The sequence below is a fragment of the Scyliorhinus torazame genome, chromosome 17 (genome assembly GCF_047496885.1).
Source record: "Scyliorhinus torazame isolate Kashiwa2021f chromosome 17, sScyTor2.1, whole genome shotgun sequence".
Taxonomy (NCBI): Eukaryota; Metazoa; Chordata; class Chondrichthyes; order Carcharhiniformes; family Scyliorhinidae; genus Scyliorhinus; species Scyliorhinus torazame.
The window spans coordinates 23,718,164-23,737,889 of record NC_092723.1 but is presented as its reverse complement, the minus strand read 5'-3'; the positions used below and the strand labels follow the sequence as shown (position 1 = coordinate 23,737,889).

General features: G+C 47.4%; 1 protein-coding gene across 5 annotated transcripts in view; it reads left to right on the top strand.

Annotated features, from left to right (window-relative positions):
* LOC140393785 (SLIT-ROBO Rho GTPase-activating protein 2B-like) overlaps positions 1-19,726 on the top strand; it is a 195,248-nt gene that overhangs the window by 110,810 nt on the left and 64,712 nt on the right. For 4 of the 5 annotated variants that reach the window (XM_072480206.1, XM_072480205.1, XM_072480202.1 and 1 more), the window contains exon 3: positions 18,117-18,312. In XM_072480206.1, coding sequence (XP_072336307.1) covers positions 18,117-18,312 — 196 coding nt within the window. Of the gene's footprint in view, positions 1-12,229; positions 12,295-18,116; positions 18,313-19,726 lie in introns of those variants that run through there. The other variant, XM_072480207.1, reaches the window with a different exon arrangement.

Below are 19,726 nucleotides of genomic sequence, written 5' to 3'. Positions count from 1 at the left end.
CGTGCCATGTAGTTAATTCAGTTGAAATTAAGCACATTCTAAGATGGAACTCTGTGGCTAACTGTGTGATGCTTTATCCTTCCTCAGCTGCTAACATTTTATATGGTTGATCATTGCTCCTTCTACATTGTCTAGCTTGGCAGAGACTATATTTGACTGGTGCCAATCTCTGCATAGTTGGCACATCCCCAGAAATGGCTTTTGTTCCTGACTCCACATGGAATGCCACCAGGATCTTCCCTTGGACCCCGCCCATTCCTCATCTTCATTCTTCCTGTCTCGTGTCAGCCTCGGGGTGAGCGTCGGCTTTTGTATCTTCACTGGTAACGATTTACTTCATTTGTCACTTTTTTTCCTTCGACCCCAAAACCACTTTGTGTGCTGTCAGACTGTCTGAAGCATGTTTCGTCCTGAGTAAATCCAAACTCTTCTCTGTATCCGAACGATTCAACAAAGTGGCCTAACCTTAAAATGGGAGCTGAGTGATTAGTCATGACAATCAAAAGCACTCCCTTTCAGAGGAAATCTAGAACTCTCTACGCTAAATGATGGTTGAACAAAGAACAGCGCAGGAACAGGCCCTTTGGCCCTCCAAGCCTGCGCCGACCATGCTGCCTGTCTAATGCAAAACCTTCTACACTTCCAGGTTCCGTATCCCTCTATTCCCATGCATTTGTCAAGATGCCCCTTAAACGCCACTATCGTACCTGCTTCCACCACCTCCTCCGACAGCGGGTTCCAGGCACCCACTACACTTTTGTAAAAAAAAAAACACTTCCCTCGCACATCTCCTCTCTGCCCCTAGCACCTTAAACCTATGTCCCCTAGTAATTAACTCTTCCACCCTGGGAATAAGTTTCTGACTATCCACTCTGTCCATGCCCCTCATACCCTTGTAGACTTCTACCCGGTTGCCTCTCTACCTCCATCGTTCCAGTGAGGTTGGTGGCGGTGGGGGGGGGGGTTAATAGAAAATTTCATAACTGAGACTTTTATTAAGCAAGCATATTGAAGGTTATGGAACCAAGATAGGTAAATGCAATTAAGAAACAGATCAATTGCGATCTTATTGGATGTTGGGACAGAGCAGAATGGCTTCCTCCTGTACTTATGTGTCAGATACCTACAGAATTTCCATCCGATTTATGTTCTCTCATTTCTCGCTTTGTTTGTCCCCATGTGATGCATGCTCCCCTGTGGACAGGCCAGATGGGCAGCCAGCTTTCTGACTCCAGCCAGCATATTTATACCAAGCCCTCAGGAGATGTTGACACTGATGTATTTTGGTCTCTGTTATTTGCATTTCCAAATGATGCATAGCTTGCTTCAGAGACCCAGGTGGAAAGACACTGATGTCACCATTCCTTTCTCACACCTCTTCCAGCACACTGTCAGGACAGCACATCAGGCCCTGATCATATCACTCTCCTGGCCCATTCCTCTTCTCTATTCAGTCCTCTCTCTGTTGTTTCAGGTATACGTTCGACTAACTTTAAAGCTGTTTGTGCTGGACTGCAACAGAATTGGCCTCGGGAAATGGGATGGGTTCAAATTCAGCTTGCTGGAATTGCATGAGAGCCGTTTGTCAGTTCTGGTGCTCCTGTGGAGTTGGTGGCTTTTGATAAGGAAGGAAGAAACCTGTGACGTAGTTCAAGGGAAACCCCCTGTCCCCGGGGCTTCTCGTTAATGGAATTTTCCAGACTCATAGCAGTGGCATTTAACTGGTATCAAGTGTAAACAGCTGGTTCTCGGGCAAGCTTCCTTTGGGAATCTCCTGTCTCCCTGTGATGCTTATATAGCTGGCAAAGTTGCTCTTGACTCAGATTATCATAGAATTTACAGTGCAGAAGGAGGCCATTCGGCCCATCAAGTCTGCACCAGCTCTTGGAAAGAGCACCCTACCCAAGGTCAACACCTCCACCCTATCCCCATAACCCAGTAACCCCACCCAACACTAAGGGCAATTTTGGACACTAAGGGCAATTTATCATGGCCAATCCACCTAACCTGCACATCTTTGGACTGTGGGAGGAAACCGGAGCACCCGGAGGAAACCCACACACACACGGGGAGGATGTGCAGACTCCGCACAGACAGTGACCCAAGCCGGAATCGAACCTGGGACCCTGGAGCTGTGAAGCAATTGTGCTATCCACAATGCTACCGGGCTGCCCATAACTGTCTTGAGTCTGGTGGTTTTCAGTTGTGCCTAATTTAATTTTACAGCAAAAACTGTAGCCTCCATTTTTGTACATCACTTGCAGTATTTTGCAATGGAAAACTTGTGTACTCTTCCTCAACACCATCTCTCTCAAACTATGCCTCCCCCGACACTGTATTGTCTGACTGCTTGGCTGACATTGGGTCTTGGATGAGCCCTGACAACCCACAGTCAGGGAGGTGGGGGAGGAGAAGGGGTGATTACTTTAGGATCCACCCCCTCAGATGGAAGTTTAAATGTGTAGAGTCTGCATTTCATATTCTGCACATTTCTGTCCGTAAATTTATTTTGGTTATAATTTTGGTGGTCGATCGCTGCATCTAGGGTAAAGGCAGCTGAGCTTGTACTAAGAAGAAACATGGAGACAGAGAATTCCTACAGCGCAGAAGCCCACCAAGTCTCCACTGACCCTCTGCCAAGGTGCACAGGTGGCACTGCCAAGCTGGCATTTTTTTGTGCAGTGGCGATCGGCTGCGGGTGTTGAGAGGGGTGCCGGAGTGGGGGGGAGGGGGGGCTGGGGGCGGTATTGCGTCAGGGGCTCCAGAGATAAGGATGCCATTTTTAAATGTCGTCATGTTCTCTCGCCACACTGAGGTGTTACGGCGAGCGGACCACTTCAATGCAGAAAACAGGGCACACGTTTCATGCTGAGGCCCCCTATCGAACCAGAGCGGCATTTATTAGCATTGTGTTTCTCTGCGCTGCGAGGGAAACATGCGGCTAAATGCACTCGCTATTGGACTTTATTCCTATTTAGTTAAATTGCGCCCTACTTCTCCCAAAGGGTCATGAATCGGCGGAATTCATTACCCCGGAGTGCTGTGGATGCTGGGATTTTGAGTAAATTTAAGGAGGAGAGAGACAGATTTAAAATTAGTAATGGGTTGAAGGGTTATGGAGAACGGGCGGAAAAAGGAGTTGAGGCGGAGAGCAGATCAGTCCTGATTGTATTGCATGTCAGAGCGGCCTCGAGGGGCTGAATTGCCTCATTCTTGTGGTCTTCTGATCTTATGTTGTGGGTTGTTAAAGTGGAGGATTGCAGTAGGAAGGAATAGTAAAAAAGGTAATGGAAAATGAATTAATTAAAGGACAGAAGTACACCCATGGATGTTGTTGACAAGCTGACAATGTGCTTGTAGTTTGCCCTCCCTGGACAGCTGGAGATTGCCATTTTCTGATTAGGGGCGAGATTCTCCGACCCCCCCGCCCGCCGGGTCGGAGAATTGCCGGGGGCTGGCGTGAATCCCGCCCCCGCCGGTTGCCAAATTCTCCGGCACCGGATATTCGGCGGGGGCGGGAATCGCGCCGCGCTGGTTGGCGGGACCCCCCCCCCTCGCGATTCTCCGGCCCGGATGGGCCGACGTCCCGCTGCTAAAATGCCTGTCCCGCCGGCGTAGATTAAACCACCTACCTTACCAGAGGGACAAGGTGGCGCGGGCGGGCTCCGGGGTCCTGGGGAGGGCGCGGGGCGATCTGGCCCCGGGGGGTGCCCCCACGGTGGCCTGGCCCGCAATCGGGGCCCACCGATCCGCGGGCGGGCCTGTGCCGTGGGGGTACTCTTTTCCTTCCGCCTTCACCACGGTCTCCAGCATGGCGGAGGCGGAAGAGACTCCCTCCACTGCGCATGCGCGGGAATGCCGTCAGCGGCCGCTAACGTTCCCGCGCATGCGCCGCCCGGAGATGTCATTTCCGCGCCAGCTGGCGGGGCACCAAAGGCCTTTTACGCCAGCTGGCGGGGCGGAAATTAGTCCGGCGCGGGCCTAGCCCCTTAAGGTTGGGACTCGGCCCCCCAAGATGCGGAGCATTCCGGACCTTTGGGGCGGCGCGATGCCCGACTGATTTGCGCCGTTTTGTGCGCCAGTCGGCGGACATCGCGCCGATACCGGTGAATTTCACCCCTGGTTCCCGAATGTTCCCTCCCCCCTCCCCCCACCTCCCAAAAAAAGAATGTCCCCACACCTTACCCCAGCTGACCTACCTCTAGTTTAAGGATACTGAGTTCAAATTTAGAACCTTGCTGTACCCAAATTCAGATAAACTCTGCACAAATCTGGACTCAGTATCGCTCAGCAGCAAAGAGTGCAGTCACACAGAAAGTGAGAATTATCTTCATTCAGTCACGGGTCGCTCCATTCAGGAGATTTAAAACACAAGGACATCCGGCCTGGAGACGAATTGAACTCCAGGATGTTAAGTTTCTCGTTTGATTTTTCTGTCATGTAAAACTGTGTCTATGAAAACAGATCCGCATTGTGTTTTCTTTATCCACAGCACTTTGGTTTATCACCAGGTCCAGTAAAGTTCAAAATGGCTGTTTCAGAAGAGGGATTGTTTGTTTTTATCGTTTTGTAACAGGATTTCCTTGCAGCTAGAAGCCAGTCATGGATATTTGCACCAGTCAGTCAATTAAGGGATTAGTTTCTACTTCCGAGCAAGAATGTGGTTGTGTTGTGGGCCAGCATTCCCACCCTTTTGTCTGTCATTAAAAGGTTGGCTGCACTTTCATGTAGTTGACAGCAGGTGTAGCCTCTCATGTGCTTGTGCTCCTTCACCAATAAGGTCCTTCGATGTGGTGTTCTCGTGGTTATTTTAGCGAGGAGACACCAAAGAGCAGGTAATGTGCAACACTCAAAGTGACTCAGTAAGGGTGTCTAAGAGATACCACAACCAAAGCTTAAGCCGAAACCGGTGACCTCATGGCAGCAGCACACCAATTAATGGAATGCATTTCAACCATTGCACTCATTCTACAAAGACAGCTCTGCATATGGAGGTACACCTAGGTTCTGCTTGCTGACACTGCTAACTGGTATTAGCTGTGAGTCAGTGGGTAGCAGACCTTTGAGCCAGAGGGTTGTGATCGACATCATACCTGGTCTTTATATATAATCGCTTATTGTCACAAGTAGGCTTCAATGAAGTTACTGTGAAAAGCCCCTAGTCGCCACATTCCGGCGCCTGTTCGGGGAGGCCGGTACGGGAATTGAACCTGCGCTGCTGCCTTGTTCTGCATTACAAGCCAGCTGTTTTGCCCACTGTGCTATGCTGTTGGTGGGATCTTGCTGTGCAGACATTGCTATACCCCATCCCCTCCTCTCTACTCACCATCCCCTCTTCCATTTTTTAATTGTGTCACTGCTCTCCCCTCTGCACTTCACCTCCACCTCTTCTTCTTTCTCATAATTTCTTCGTCACTCTATATATATATATATATATATATATATATATATATTTATATATATATTATAAATATATATATATGCGAACATTATACGTTCTGGTTCCGGGGATCGCAATCCTGCTTGTTTACAATCTGTGTGAATGTATGTCATATCCCATTGGGCCATAACATCCTGGCTACCAGTGTTGGATTTGGGGGGGTATCCCAAAGCTGGGCTGGGGAATCCCTCTCTGAAGTTTCCATCTCAGGGTTTACCCGTCAATTGTCCAGAAGTGCTGACTTCACCTGGACAATTGCGCTGTGCTGGGAACCATCCGAAAAAGTGACTGAAATCGCTATCTCCAGATCGTTCTGCCAGTTGTACCCTCATAACTACTCTCAAAGAGTTAGAAGTAAAAAAAAGCGCTTCTAACCCCAGAGTTGGGTGGCACAGCGGCGCAGTGGTTATCACTGCTGCCTCACGGCGCTGAGGACCCAGGTTCAATCCCGGCTCTGGGTCACTGTCCGTGTGGAGTTTTCAAATTCTCCCCGTGTCTGCGTGGGTTTCACCCCCACAACCCAAAGATGTGCCGGTTAGGTTGATTGGCCACGCTAAATTGTCCCTTAATTGGAAAAAAAAATAATAATAATTGAGTGCTCTAAAAAAAATTTTTTAATTCTAACTCCAGAGTTAAACACCTGGACACCCTCCAGGGATCGTCCCCACACCTCATCCAATCATGGGGTGGGATGGTGACATTGGGGTGGCAATGGCATAATGGTATTGTCACTGGACTAGTAATCCAGAGAGCCAGGGTAACGCTCTCGGGACCTGGGTCAAATCTCACAATGGAGGCAAAATCTGAATTCAATAAAAATCTGGAAATAAGTCTAATGGTACCCATGAAACCATTGTCGATTGTTGTAAAAAATGCATCTGCTTCACTAATGTCCTCCACAGCAATGTGGTTGCTTCTTCAATGCCCATGGCCTAACAAGCCAATTCCGTTCAAGGGCAATGAGGGACAGGCAATAAATGCCAGCCCACATCCTCGTTTTACCCTCGTAGCTACTCTCAAAGAGCTAGAAGGAAAAAAAGCACTTCTAACCCCAGAGTTGGGCCGCACGGTGGCGCAGTGGTTAGCACTGCTGCCTCATGGCGCTGAGGCCCCGGGTTCAATCCAGGCCCCGGGTTTAATCCCAGCCCCGGGTCACAGTCCATAACGATAACAAAGCACCTCACCTCGCACGGTATTCCTCCACAAACTCTCCCAATTGACCACTCGCTCTGCCCCTCCCCCCTTTTCCGACCCAATTTGCACCAATGTCCCCCCCCCCCCGATGTCCGAACCCCCACATCCCATTCACTGATTCCACCTCATTCAATGGGACCTTTGAACTCATCTGCTCTACAGCAGCTAGTGCTGTAAAAAGGGGGAGTGTCCTCCTTTACACTGCTCCTTTTGCACTTCGCTGCTGGAGCCAGGGACGGGCCTCGCTTCTTCAGTCTCACCCAGCCCGAGTCAGGAAGGTCGGACGAGGCTGACACCTTACAATTTCAGCATTGTCGCTATGGAGTGGTAATGCTCCACTGATTGCCACTCCGAGGAAGTTGAGGGCCATATTATGTTCTAGTGCTTGTGTGTTACTGCGATTTCCAGGTTTTCATCCCCTGCCTTCTGCCCAGAGAGAGAGGTTCCTCTAGTTTTCAATACAGGATCTCTTCTGTCTACCTTCTTAAAAAATAAAAAAAAATTTAGAGCACCCAATTCATTTTTTCCAATTAAGGGGCAATTTAGCGTGTTCAATCCACCTACCCTGCACATCTTTGGGTTGTGGGGGCGAAACCCACGCAAACACGGGGAGAATGTGCAAACTCCAAACGGACAGTGACCCAGAGCCGGGATTGAACCTGGGACCTCGGTGACGTGAGGCAGCAGGGCTAACCCACTGCGCCACCATGCTGCCCCTCTTCCGTCTACCTGAGGAGATATGCCGTGCCTTGTTTTATTCAGCTCATCCTTCAGTTCTACACTGAAATATCAGCCTGGAATATATAAGAACATAAGAGTGTGGAGGAATGGGCCACAAAACCATCCTCTCTGATCCATATAATTAGCACGACTGTAACACTGTGTGTGTGTGTGTGTGTGTGTGTGTGTGTGTGTGTGTGTGTGTGTGTGTGTGTGTGTGTGTGTGTGTGTGTGTGTGTGTGTGTGTGTGTGTGTGTGTGTGTGTGTGTGTGTGTGTGTGTGTGTGTGTGTGTGTGTGTGTGTGTGTGTGTGTGTGTTGTGGGGGGGGGGGGTTAATTTACACTACACTTTAGTTGTAGCATAATTTATTTCTGACTTCCATCTGAATACAGAGTTTATATACCAGCAGCACGGTTCAATTCCCGTACCGGCCTCCCCGAACAGGCGCCGGAATGTGGCGACTAGGGACTTTTCACAGTAACTTCATTGAAGCCTACTTTTGACAAGCGATTTTCATTTCATTTAATTTCATAGGTGGGGTTGCTCAACCAGGGCCCAAGGAGCAATGGAGCTACAAATGTGGGGTTTGAGCAGTTTTTAAAAACCATTCTATGTCTATTTGTAGTTCTGTATCTCAACCTCCTCCGCTGCTACTCGGGTCTTTTTATAAACAATTGCTGCACACTGCTGCTCAAAGTTGCCCTTTCTGCGCCAGAACTTCAGTACTTGTTTCTTTTTGTGCTCAATTTTCTCTGCGCTTCCGTTGAAGATTTTTCAGCTGTGGCTCGGTGGTAACTCGCTTGCCTCTGAATCAGAAGGTTGTGGTTCAAGCCCCATAATCTAGGCTAACACTCAACTCCAGTACTGAGGGAACGGCGGGCTGTCGGGTGAAAACCAAAGTCGAGCCTACCTATTCAGGAGGATGTGATTGGCTGCTAAAACGGGAACTGCATTTCACAAGAACATAAACCGGAGGAGCAAGAGTTGACCTTTCAGGGCCCGCTCTGCTGCTTAATATGATCTACAGCCTCAACTCCTATTTACTACCTTGTCCTCCTGATCCCTCAGTTCCTTGAGAGATCCAAAATCTGTCTCACTCAGCCGTGCACGGTTTCGGCAATGGAGCATCTAAATCCCGCTGGGGTAGTCAATCCCAGAGAGTCAGAACTTTGAGCAAAGACATTTGTCCTCATCCCAGTCGGAAAGTATGACCCCTTCGTCTGAGGCTGTGACCCATGTTCTAGATTGCCCAGTCAGACGAAACAATCTCCCCGTGTTATCATGACAAGCCCCTCCAGAATCTTGTATGTTTCAATACGATCACCTCTCGTTCTTCCAAACTCCAGAGACCTTGTCCAATTTTTCTTCCTGTTTTGCATAGGATATGCCGTCGTTGACTAGGCCAGCATCTATTACCCATCTCTAATTGTCCTTGAGAAGGTGGCAGTGAGCTGCCTTCTTGAATTGCTGCAGTCCATGTGGTGTAGGTACACCCACAGTGCTGTTAGGGGAGGCAGTTCCAGGATTTTGACCCAGCAACAGTGAAGTAACGGCGATATATGTATTTCCAAGTCAGGGTGGTGAGTGGTTTGGAGGGCAGCCTGCAAGGTGGTGGAGTTCCCATGTGTCTGCTGCCCATGTCTTTCTAGGTGTAGGGGTCGTGTGTTTGGTAGCTGTTGATGAAAGAGTCTTGGTAAGTTGCAGCAGTTCATCCTGTAGGTGGTACGCACGGCTGCCACTGTGTTACGGTGGTGGCGGGAGTGAAGGTTTAAGGTGGCGGATCGGTTGCCAATCAAGTGTGTTGCTTTGTCCTGGATGGCCATGTGGTCAACACTTCACCCAGGCAGCCACAGACAAAATACTTCGAGTGGTAGTGATGAGAAAGATTACCTCTTGCTGCATGCAGATGTGTTAAGTTCCTCATCTATCCCTGCCCCTTCTCCCTAATTTCAGGGCAGTCAGTGCAATTGTAATCATTTATAAGCATTTGAACTTGAGCTAACTTTGTAGAAAGAAAGTAAGGAAAAGAGTGAATTAATGCAAGCAAGGCTGCAAATGGAAATGTTTTATTTTGAATAAAGCTTGTCCACAGTGGTGAATCTGGAATAGACATTGGTTAATGCTGTGGCAATTAACTGATTTACAGAAATAGAGGATAAATATCTCACTGGGAATAGGATTGGCGGTTACGGGGATATAAACAGATTGAGATGATCTGGCATAAATAGAGATGATCAAATAATTAATTAGTAAGGAGTTGCTCTTTCGGTTGTTACTGTTTTGTTTTCCGTCTTGCCCCATCCTCGCTGAGTTTATTTGTGTTTATTTTTCCGACACCGTTTTCAAAAACCTAAATTATCCAGTTATTTTCCCAGGACTTGCTCTGCTTCTGGCCTCTTAATCCACTCTCTGTTCTTTCCTCCTCCCCCCCCCCCATCCCCAGCCAAATTGCCTCTGACAACTATCTTCATTTATCTCATTTACTGTTGATGGGATTTTTCAGGTCTGAGATTGACGGCATTGTTTCTCACTATCTACACTTCAAAACTACTTCATTACCAGTGAAGTGCTTTGGGACACCTCGAGGATCTGATAGTATTGTATATAAATGGAAGTTCTTTCATTCTCCCAGTCTTTCCCTTGAATTGTAACAAGTCCTTTTTGCTTCGTACACATCATCAGATGGGCTCTGAATTGTTCATCACCCTGATTTAGCAACTTTTTGACTCTTTTCCACCTTGTTGAAAAGTCCGGCATAAAAAGTCCTGTGTTTTTCTTTAGGGAATAAACATTTGAAAAGGATTCGGTGTTAAGCATGTTGCTACCTGAGTGGCTAGTTCATTGAAATGTCAAACTGAGAAAGGGAAATCTGAACAGGTGAGGTTAGAGGGTTGTGCTATGGCTTCAGGACCCGGGAAAGGTAGGAATGTACAGAATTGGCAGACTCCATTTGGATGTTCTGGTTGGTCTTGAAGATGGTGAAATCCCACACGCAGCTTATCCCCAGCCCATTAATCACCACCTCTGCCAAATAATCTATAAAGCTGCTGATTTTCCACCTTCCATGTTTAATACCCGCTGCGTAAAATTGCTAAATTTTCTGTCCAGGATTCATTTTCTCTGTTACCGTAGAACTCCTCCAGTGCCGAAGGAGGCTATTTGGCCCATTGAGTCTGCACCAACCCTCTGAAGAAGCACACTACTAAGGCCCAATCCCCTGCCCTATCCCTGGGACCCTGTAACCCCACCTAACCTATACATCCTTGGACACTATAAAGGAATAAAGGGTTATGGTGTTCAGGCGGGAAAGTGGAGCTGAGTCCACAAAAGATCAGCCATGATCTCATTGAATGTCGGAGCAGGCTCGAAGGGCCAGATGGCCTACTCCTCCTAGTTCTTATGTTCTAACCTGCACATCTTTGGACTGTGGGAGGAAACCCACGCAGACACTGGGAAAGTTTGCACAGTCACCCGAGGTCGGAGTCTCTGGCCCTGTGAAGCAGCAGTGCTAACCACTGTGCCACTGTGCTGACTTTTCCTGGTCAAAAAGACATCCATAACACCTCCAAAATCTCAAAATCTCTTTCAGTGTTGAAACCCCTACACTACCATGCCTTTTGAGTGAGCCATTGCTATCAAACTTTATTTATGTTCATGTTTCCCAATTCTCTATGCAGATTTCTTCACTCCAGCTTCTAATTTTTCCAAAAGATGCAGAAAGGTGGATAGAATCCATGGCAAGTGGGAATATACCTGAGCTGTGAAGGGATATTAAATGAGTCAATAGAATCCAAGAGGAGGGGGAGTGAACATGGTTTATAGAAGGAGCAATTGGCCAGGCACAACTTTCAGTGTCGCATTCCTCTTTATTTATTCGTAAGGTTATTTGTGCGACTTTCGTCACTTGATATTCGTGTTATGGGCCAGGGTTTAGAGAATCCCAAAGTGTATCATGGAGTTCACCTGACCCACAACGTTTAATAGATTGTGGTATGGGGAGCACACGGCCCACTCTGCAGGTGTGATACAGCAGAAATGGAAAAGTATTTTTTAAAGCAAAACAATGTTTATTCTATGAACTCAAGTTAACCTTTTTAAAACATACAGTGAACATCTTGGCAACCATCAATTCAAATACAACCCCCAAAGAATACAACACTAAGTAATCCTTTAAGCTTTCCTTTTAACATCCATACGACTTAAAAACAAAACCTTTAACAGAAGCACATCAGGTTAAAGTCACTACTGAAAACATTTATAATTCTGAATTCACCAAATGATCAAGAGATAGTCTTTCATGGCAGAGAGAACAGCAGTACACCTGCTTGGTCTGGCTTCAGCTCCAACACTGAAAACGAAACAAAAACGCACCCTGCACCATCAGCCTAAAATGAAAGTTAAAAAGCTGACAGACAGACCAGCTCCACCCACTCTCTGACATCACTGCAGTAGTATAAAGGTACTCTCACATGACATTAGCGAATAGCTGGATGTTCAGGCCCTCAGTTTTGTGTTCGATTGGGGAGATTCCTTAATTCCTCATGCGGCCTTGGAATTTCACCTGGTTATTTTTGAGAATGGGGGAAGTTGAATGGGTTTTTTTATATTGTCTGCTCTGATCCCGAGTAGAAGTCAGCTGAGTGCTGATGTTTGTGACCGAATTTAGATGTGCTAACTGCACAGATTTAGTTTCCCTCTCACTTAGTAAATTTCGCTCTTGTCGGATTGAGGAAGTTATCTTCCAGTGAAACTGAAAGCTGTAACATTGGACATCAGAATAGGTCGGGGAGGGACTATATCTCTGGTGGGTAATAGTGCATCAGCCTGTTGCCTTTAGATCTCGTGTCCGCAGTGGGTTTACAGTAATTTGAGTTTTGTGAAGCCACAAGAGAGAATGAAACATTCTACAATAAAGACCGTGTACATCCGCTTCTGTAAAGGTATTTGGTTCTTATTGAATGAAATTGGTAACATTTTGAAGGTGAAAGTAGATTCAATGGTAACTTTCTAAACAGAATTGGATGAATACTTGAAAAGGGCTAGACGATCAGGCACTATACGAAGAGTATGGGGGAAGTGTAACTGATTTGGATAACAAGAGTCAGTGCAGGTATGATAGGCTTGGCCCTGTGCTGTCCAATTCTACCATACTACAAAAAGGCAATTTTGCTTTCAACCTCTGACATTGTAGTCACTACAATTCACAGGGATTTTCTTGTGTATTAAAGATTGGAATCTGCGCAGATTTGTGGGGTGCACTCTTGAGTCCAGCAATCAGTAAGTTCACCAAGTTTTGGGATTTAGAGCTCTTTTTCATTGATTAAATTGGATTTGTTGAGATGTTTGCTGTCTGTTTTGCTGCGATTGGATGTAGCGAGTTGTCTGTGTTAGTGACCCTTGCTGCTTTTTGTTGAAGTTGCGACTAACCCTTTTTTGTGGTGTTTTGGCTTCCCAAGAGCTGGGAGTCATTGTGACTCAATCCTGGTCATGAGGGCAGTGAACTGTAGGGGTAGCATGGCGGAGCACAGGTTAGCACTGCTGTCTCATGGCACCGAGGACCCGGGTTCGATCCTGGCCCCGGGTCACTGTCCACGTGGACTTAGCACATTCTCCCCGTGTCTGCGTGGGTCTCACCCCCACAACCCAAAGATGTGCAGGGTAGGTGGATTGGCCACGCTAAATAGTCCTTTAATTGGAAAAAAAAGAATTGGTACTTTAAAGTTATATAAAAAAAAACCGCAGTGAACTGTACATTGGCATTACAGATTCACGACTAACAGTGTTGCAGGGGCGATAACACCACTGAATTTTCATAATCATCTGCTTCCATCTCCCACAATATCCTGACTTCAACCTGCCAAATAATCATACCCAAATGCATTGGGAGTATGGGAAGACAGGTTTTTGTCAATTGTATGCTCATCAAAGTGAGGTACTAAAGCTAGAACATTGTTATATCAGTTGTAAGAGATATTTTGGATAATGTTTGGATTCAGAATGAAGCCCCCTTCATATTGTTCTGTCCAACACTCTCAAGGTAGGTATAGTACAGGGTTAGCTGCAGAGTAAAGCTCTCTCTACACTGTCGCCATCAAACACTCCCAGGACAGGTACAGCACTGGGATGGATACAGAGTAAACTCCCTCTGCACTATCCCCATCAAACACTCCCAGGACAGGTACAGCACTGGGATGGATACAGAGTAAAGCTCCCTCTCCACTGTCCCCATAAAATACCATAGGACTGTCACAGCACAGGGTTAGATACAGAGTAAAGCTCCCTCTACGCTGTCCCATTAAACACTCCTAGGACAGGTACAGCATGGGGTTAGATATAGCGTAAAGCTCTCTCTGCACTGTCCCCACCAAACACACTCCCAGGACAGGTACAGCACGGGGTTAGATACAGAGTAAAGCTCCCTCTACACTGTTCCCATCAAACACTCCCAGGACAGGTATAGCACGGGATTAGATACAAAGTAAATTGCATTCCACACTCCTCAACCCACCTCTTGGAAGGGAGCCCATTCTTTTGGCAGTCAGACGCTTTCCTGTTCCCCGTGGCATCATTGCACATCTTGAAGCAAAATTGGTAAATTGTGCCAAATGAAAGGGGGGTTTTTGGTCATGTAATGAGGAACTAATTTGAGACTTGCTCAAACTTGTTTCAGAGATGCAGTAATATAGAGACGTACACTTGATGGAATAGCCTATGGGGAACCATCCCATCACTACTGAAGCTGCCAAGCATAACTGTCCGTCCTGTCCACTGTGCAGGAAATAACTCCAGGTGTCCACATTATCCACATCCCCTGGCCCCCGCATCCCTATATCTCCAGCAAGACCTGTGGTTGCCTGTCCGCTTCCCAGTCACAGTCTGGGAGACATCCAAAGAACCAGTAAAGATGTCAAATTACAACAATAGCAACAAACATGTCCAAACATTAGTTTTGGAATTGGCCTGAAGGCATGTCAGTTAAATGTATGTCGACTCAAAATTAGAATTTCCTGACCGAGCTAATCTTAGGCTTTCTGAACATGTCATTCTGTGTAAATTTCAGCCTTGAACAGTTTGCTCATATTAAATCAGTCTGTCCGTTTTCAATACCTGTCATATCGGCGTCAATGCCCCTTTTGGGATTTTTCGTTAATTGCTTAAATAAGGCAAACAGAGGTAACGAGATTGCTGTGATCTGGAACACAGTTGTCTAAAAGGCTGGTGGAATCCTATTCCACAGGAACTTTCAAAAGGCAATGAGTTATGCATGGGACATCCAACCTAATTTGCAGGGTTATGGGGAGAAATATGGAGTGTGGGACTAAATTAGACAGCTCTCTGTGTGAGCTAGCTTGGGCTGAAAGGCCTCCTGCCAAGCTGAGAAATTCTGAGAAGTAAGTTATAAAGGAAGAAATTATATTTAATTACACATCTCATGATCTCCTATGGTATTCTTTAACTCCAATTAATTGTATTTTCTTGCTTGTTAATAGATTGTAGGTGACACCCTATTTAATGCCCACTTCTGGTTGGCCTAGTTATCCTTGGGAGGTGGTGTTGGACATTTGCCTTGATCCACAACATAATGCTGTGTTGGTGTTTTCCCAATAGAGCTCAGGAGGAAATTCAGGCATCAGGGTGGGATCTTAGGGCAGCACCATGGCACAGTGGTTAGCATTGCTGCTTCACGGCACCCAGGCCCCAGGTTCGATCCCGGCTCTGGGTCACTGTCCGTGTGGAAGTTTGCACATTCTCCCCGTGTTTGCGTGGGTTTCACCCACACAACCCAAAGATATGCAGGGTATGTGGATTGGCCGCGCTAAATTGTCCTTAATTGGAAAAAATTAATTGGGTACTCGAAATGTAAATTCCTAAGTGGCCAATGGCATTTTATTTTGCCGGGGTTTTCCAACCTCGTCGTGACGGGACCTGCTGCGGGAGACTCAGCAGCCGAGCCAAAATTCCATTGAATGTTTTCCCCCTCCCTCTAGGCAACGGTTGATTGGTAGGTTTAAGGAACAACTGCGATTGGACCATGCCTGGGTCGGAGAGTTTTGATGTGTTAGCTTGTTACATTTTTCTTCTGCATGCAAGCTAGGATAGAATTGGGCTTGGCTGCGAAGCCCCTCATGCATAGCTGGTCAACACCAAAGAAAAGCCATTTCAGTGAGAGTCCTTGGACCCTTGGAATTAGCAAGAAATCGGCACCTTCAGGAGAGAGAACCTAGTTTGGGAAGGCGAGGTGCTGTTAATTTGGGGACTGTGCCTCAGAAGATTCAGTGATGGAACAGGGCATGTGAGCACAAACAACGGCAGTGAGACGAGGTCTGAGGAGTTGAATCTCGTGAATCAGTGGCTCATCAGGTGCCAAGTTATAACTATAGCTGATGTCCCTATTCATAGGAAATTGAAAGGTTTAGAAAAGAGAAGTGGAATCAGGAGAAGCAATGGTTATTTATTTTTAAGGGGCTATGTCTGTTTGTGGGTAGGGAAGATCAATTTGGATGTGTTGTTTGTCTGTATAACCCATATGGCGAATGTTTTGCACATTCAATGATAATGAGGTTTTCAAGATGTTGTTTGTTGCCTAGTGGGAAAGGCTCGTAGGTGTTTCGCGACAGGAAGATGTGGTTGACTGCTAGGGAAGGCCTGCGGCCTGCTCAAAGCGAAGCACATAGCACTTCAGCAGAGGCTGCATGGCCTTCACTGACCTATCATCATTGCTGAATCCCTGGATGTCATTCCAGACCTGAGCTTTGAAGCTCTGCTGAGGCTTCGTTTGAAGCGAACCGTGTTTATTTGTATTAGGCCGAACATTTCCAGTCAAGTCGTTTTTGATTAAACTCTGCATTAACGTGTTTTTTTTTTAGTTCAAGAATATTACAAAGGCAGTAGATGTGTGCACATTGTTACTTAATGGGCATTAAGCTGATTCCTATTTGGAAATCTCTTGTTTTCGGTTTTCTGCATTTATGAAGTTTTCTGGTCTGGGAGATGAATCAGAAAACTGACTAAATGCTGTGTCTGGAGACTGGGGGGAGAAGTGGTTCTTGATAAACGACTTGCCCCAGCCCCACTATCGAAATTCTGCTCTTCATTGCATTGGCAACATTCTCAGAGGCGAAAAGAAAACCGGAGAGAGAGAGTTGTTACTTGGCTTGCCACTCAAACCCGAACAGAGGCCTGGAAGCTGTGGGCTGCTCGCCTCGCCTACAGGCTCCAAGAGATCGCAGTTCAAAGACTTGATGGGAAGAAAATAATTAGATATTTTTATCTCAAAGATGTAATTTACAGCATGTACTTGAGTAAAGTCGTGCAGGGAAATTGGAGATCTTTGTTGAAACTTCCCAATCAATTGGCCTTTGAGAACAGAGTAAATTAAACTTGTGCTGAGACGATGGAAAATGGTTAATTTCTGTGGGGGGAAAAAAGCAGGAGACTTTTTTTGTATTCGGGGATCTTTATTTTTCTGCTTGGCTCCATGGTTTAGCTCAGTGGGCTAAACAGCTGGTTTGTGATGCAGAACAAGATCAGCAGCGTGGGTTCAATTCTCGTACCAGCTGAGAATTCTGAATTCTCCCTCTGTGTACCCGAACAGGCGCCGGAATGTGGCGACTAGGGGCTTTTCACAGTAACTTCATTGCAGTGTTAATGTAAGCCTACTTGTGACAATGAAGATTATTTATTTTATTTATGCGTCTGTAAAGTTCAGGGCCGGAATCTGAGGATTAAATACCATGCAGGCGGGAAAACCAGCGGCAATGACTCCGGCATCAACGGCCCCCCAAGGTGAGGAATTCTCACCTGTCCAGGGGGCTGGGTGGATGCTGGTGGGGTTGGCGCCGCTCCAGCCAGTGCTGAAGGGCCGCCGCAAGCTCGCGCTTGCGTGGAACAGCCGGCGTGATTCCATACATGCCCGGACCGGCCGGCGTATTCTCGCGCAGGCACGAGGGGCGGTTCTCTTCTCCGCGCCGACCCCCGGGCAATATGGCGGAGCCCTACCTGGGCCCAGCACGGAAGGAAGAAGTGCCCCCACAGAACAAGCCCACCGCAGATCGGTGGGCCCCGATCACAAGCCAGGCCACCGTGAGGGCCCCCCCTGGGGTCAGATCCCCCCCGTGCCGCCCCCCCCCCCCCCCCCCGTCAACTTATCTGCCAGGTCCCGCCATGTGGGACCATACATAACCCACGCCGCCGGGACTGACCAGAAATGGACGGCCACTCGGCCCATCGGTGCCCGGAGAATCGGCGGGGTGGGGGGGGTCCGATCGGCGTGGCGCAGATCCCACCCCCGCCCAAAAAACGGCGCCGGAGAATACGACAGCCGGCGGCGGGGCGGGATTCGTGCCTCCCCCCGGGGATTCTCTGACCCCCCGACGGGTCGGAGAATCCCACCCCAGATTTTTGCTCAGGTCATAAATAGATTGTAGTGTCTGACTCCGTGGGCCAGTACATCAGTCAAACTCTTTACGATCATTCTGTATCTCACTATTCAAATCATATATTTCAGATGGTGCTAGTCTGGGGACAGAGTGGCTTCCAGCCGATTTGTAGTTGGTGTCAACACTGGAGCTCTGAGCTGCATGTTCCTCTTCAATATGGTGGGGCAGACATGCCACAGGATCTTGTCAGGGCCGCTTGAGTGCTGGTCTGTTGAGGTCGTCTTTTGAGGGAAAGTGACCCCATTGTGAGGAGCTGTAGTAATGAGAGAACTTTGAGCTGATCAAAGTCTAACTGCCCGGGTCTGTTCTTTTTCTTGCTGCAGAGATCCGAGCTCAACTCCTGGAGCAGCTAAAATGTTTAGACCAGCAGTCCGAGGCCCGCGTGCAGCTCCTTCAGGACCTTCAGGACTTCTTCCGGAAAAAATCCGAGATCGAGATGGACTACTCGAGGAACCTGGAGAAGCTGGCCGAGCGTTTCATGGCCAAGACCAGAAGCACCAAAGACCACCTCCAGTTCAAGTAAGTGGAACATGGTTTAAGTAAAAGCCTTTAGCGAGATTCCAGCCTGTTCACTCCCGGTATGTTATATTACATATAATCACCCAAACCCCTCAATTGGATAGTTCATACCATGGGCTGTATTTTAGCGTGCTCCTCCTGGGTTTGTTTACAGCGATGGTGGCATGTATACAAGGTGGGTGCCCACCCCCATAATCTGGAGGGAGGGGGCGTTGGGTGGGTGACAAAATCAGCAGCCTACTGCCATAATTAAGTGAATAATCAAGGAACAATTGAGCTGGTTAACAAGCCAGTTTACCCTGATATGTTGCCTACACCCCATAATATGATTGGTGTGGGTAATCGGGGTTACTGGACAGCCCAATTTTTTTCAAAAACATTTTCAAAGTGCGGGAATATAGTGGGGATGGGGAAAAATGGCAGGCCCACTAAGATAGTATCCTTCCTTTCTTCCTATCCTCCTCTTTAAAATGCACTGTCCCCACCCCCTTCGACCTGTGCAGATCTTCCTCCAAGACCCTGGACTTGTCCGGCCCTGGGATCCATGGGCCACCTTTTTGGGCAGTGCCTACTAATGCGCGCTTGGCACCACCAAGACTGCTGGATTGACCAGAAGCTACTAAGGGATTTGAGGGGAAACCTTATCACCCAGACGGTGGTTGGAATCTGGAACTTTACTGCCTGAAAGGGAACCCTCACAACATTTAAGAGCACAGTAAGAAGTCTTACAGCACCAGGTTAAAGTCCAACACGTTTGTTTCAAATCATTACCTTTCGAAGGACTGCTCCTTCCTCAGGTGAATGAAGAGTAGGTTCCAGAAGCATATATGTAGACAAAGTCAACATTTAAGAAGCAGTTAGATAAGCACTTGAAAAGCCATAATATACAAGGCCACAGAGCAACTGCTGGAAAATGGGTTTAGAATAGTAGAGTGCTTGATGGCTAGCACAGACCTGATAGGTTGAAGGGCCACTTTTTTGCTGTAAAATAAGGGTGGAAAGTCCCTCTCCAGTGAGGGCGTGGACGTCCTACGCTGTCCGAATTTAGCCAGCCCGTTATGGCTGACTTGCGAGCAGCTGGTTTGAACGGGCTGGCTCGATGGCCCCCGCAACTGCAATACTCAGTTATTCTTGGTAAGGCCGGTGTGAACAGATTGACTATGTAGCTTTTGTGATGGTATAGGTAGAGATTGATGCCCTGTACCCTATGGATCAAGAGTGTGTTTGAGATGGTGTAGGTTCATTAATTGTTAAATACCCCCCAAAGAACACGCAGCTAACCCTGAGATTAAAAGAGAAGCTGTGTGATAAACCTTTTGCACAACATTATATAAATACTACAAAAGATTTCATATTCCAGTTAAGCTAACTTTCCTGACATTGTTCATTTCATCTTCTAACTTCCTTGCACTGC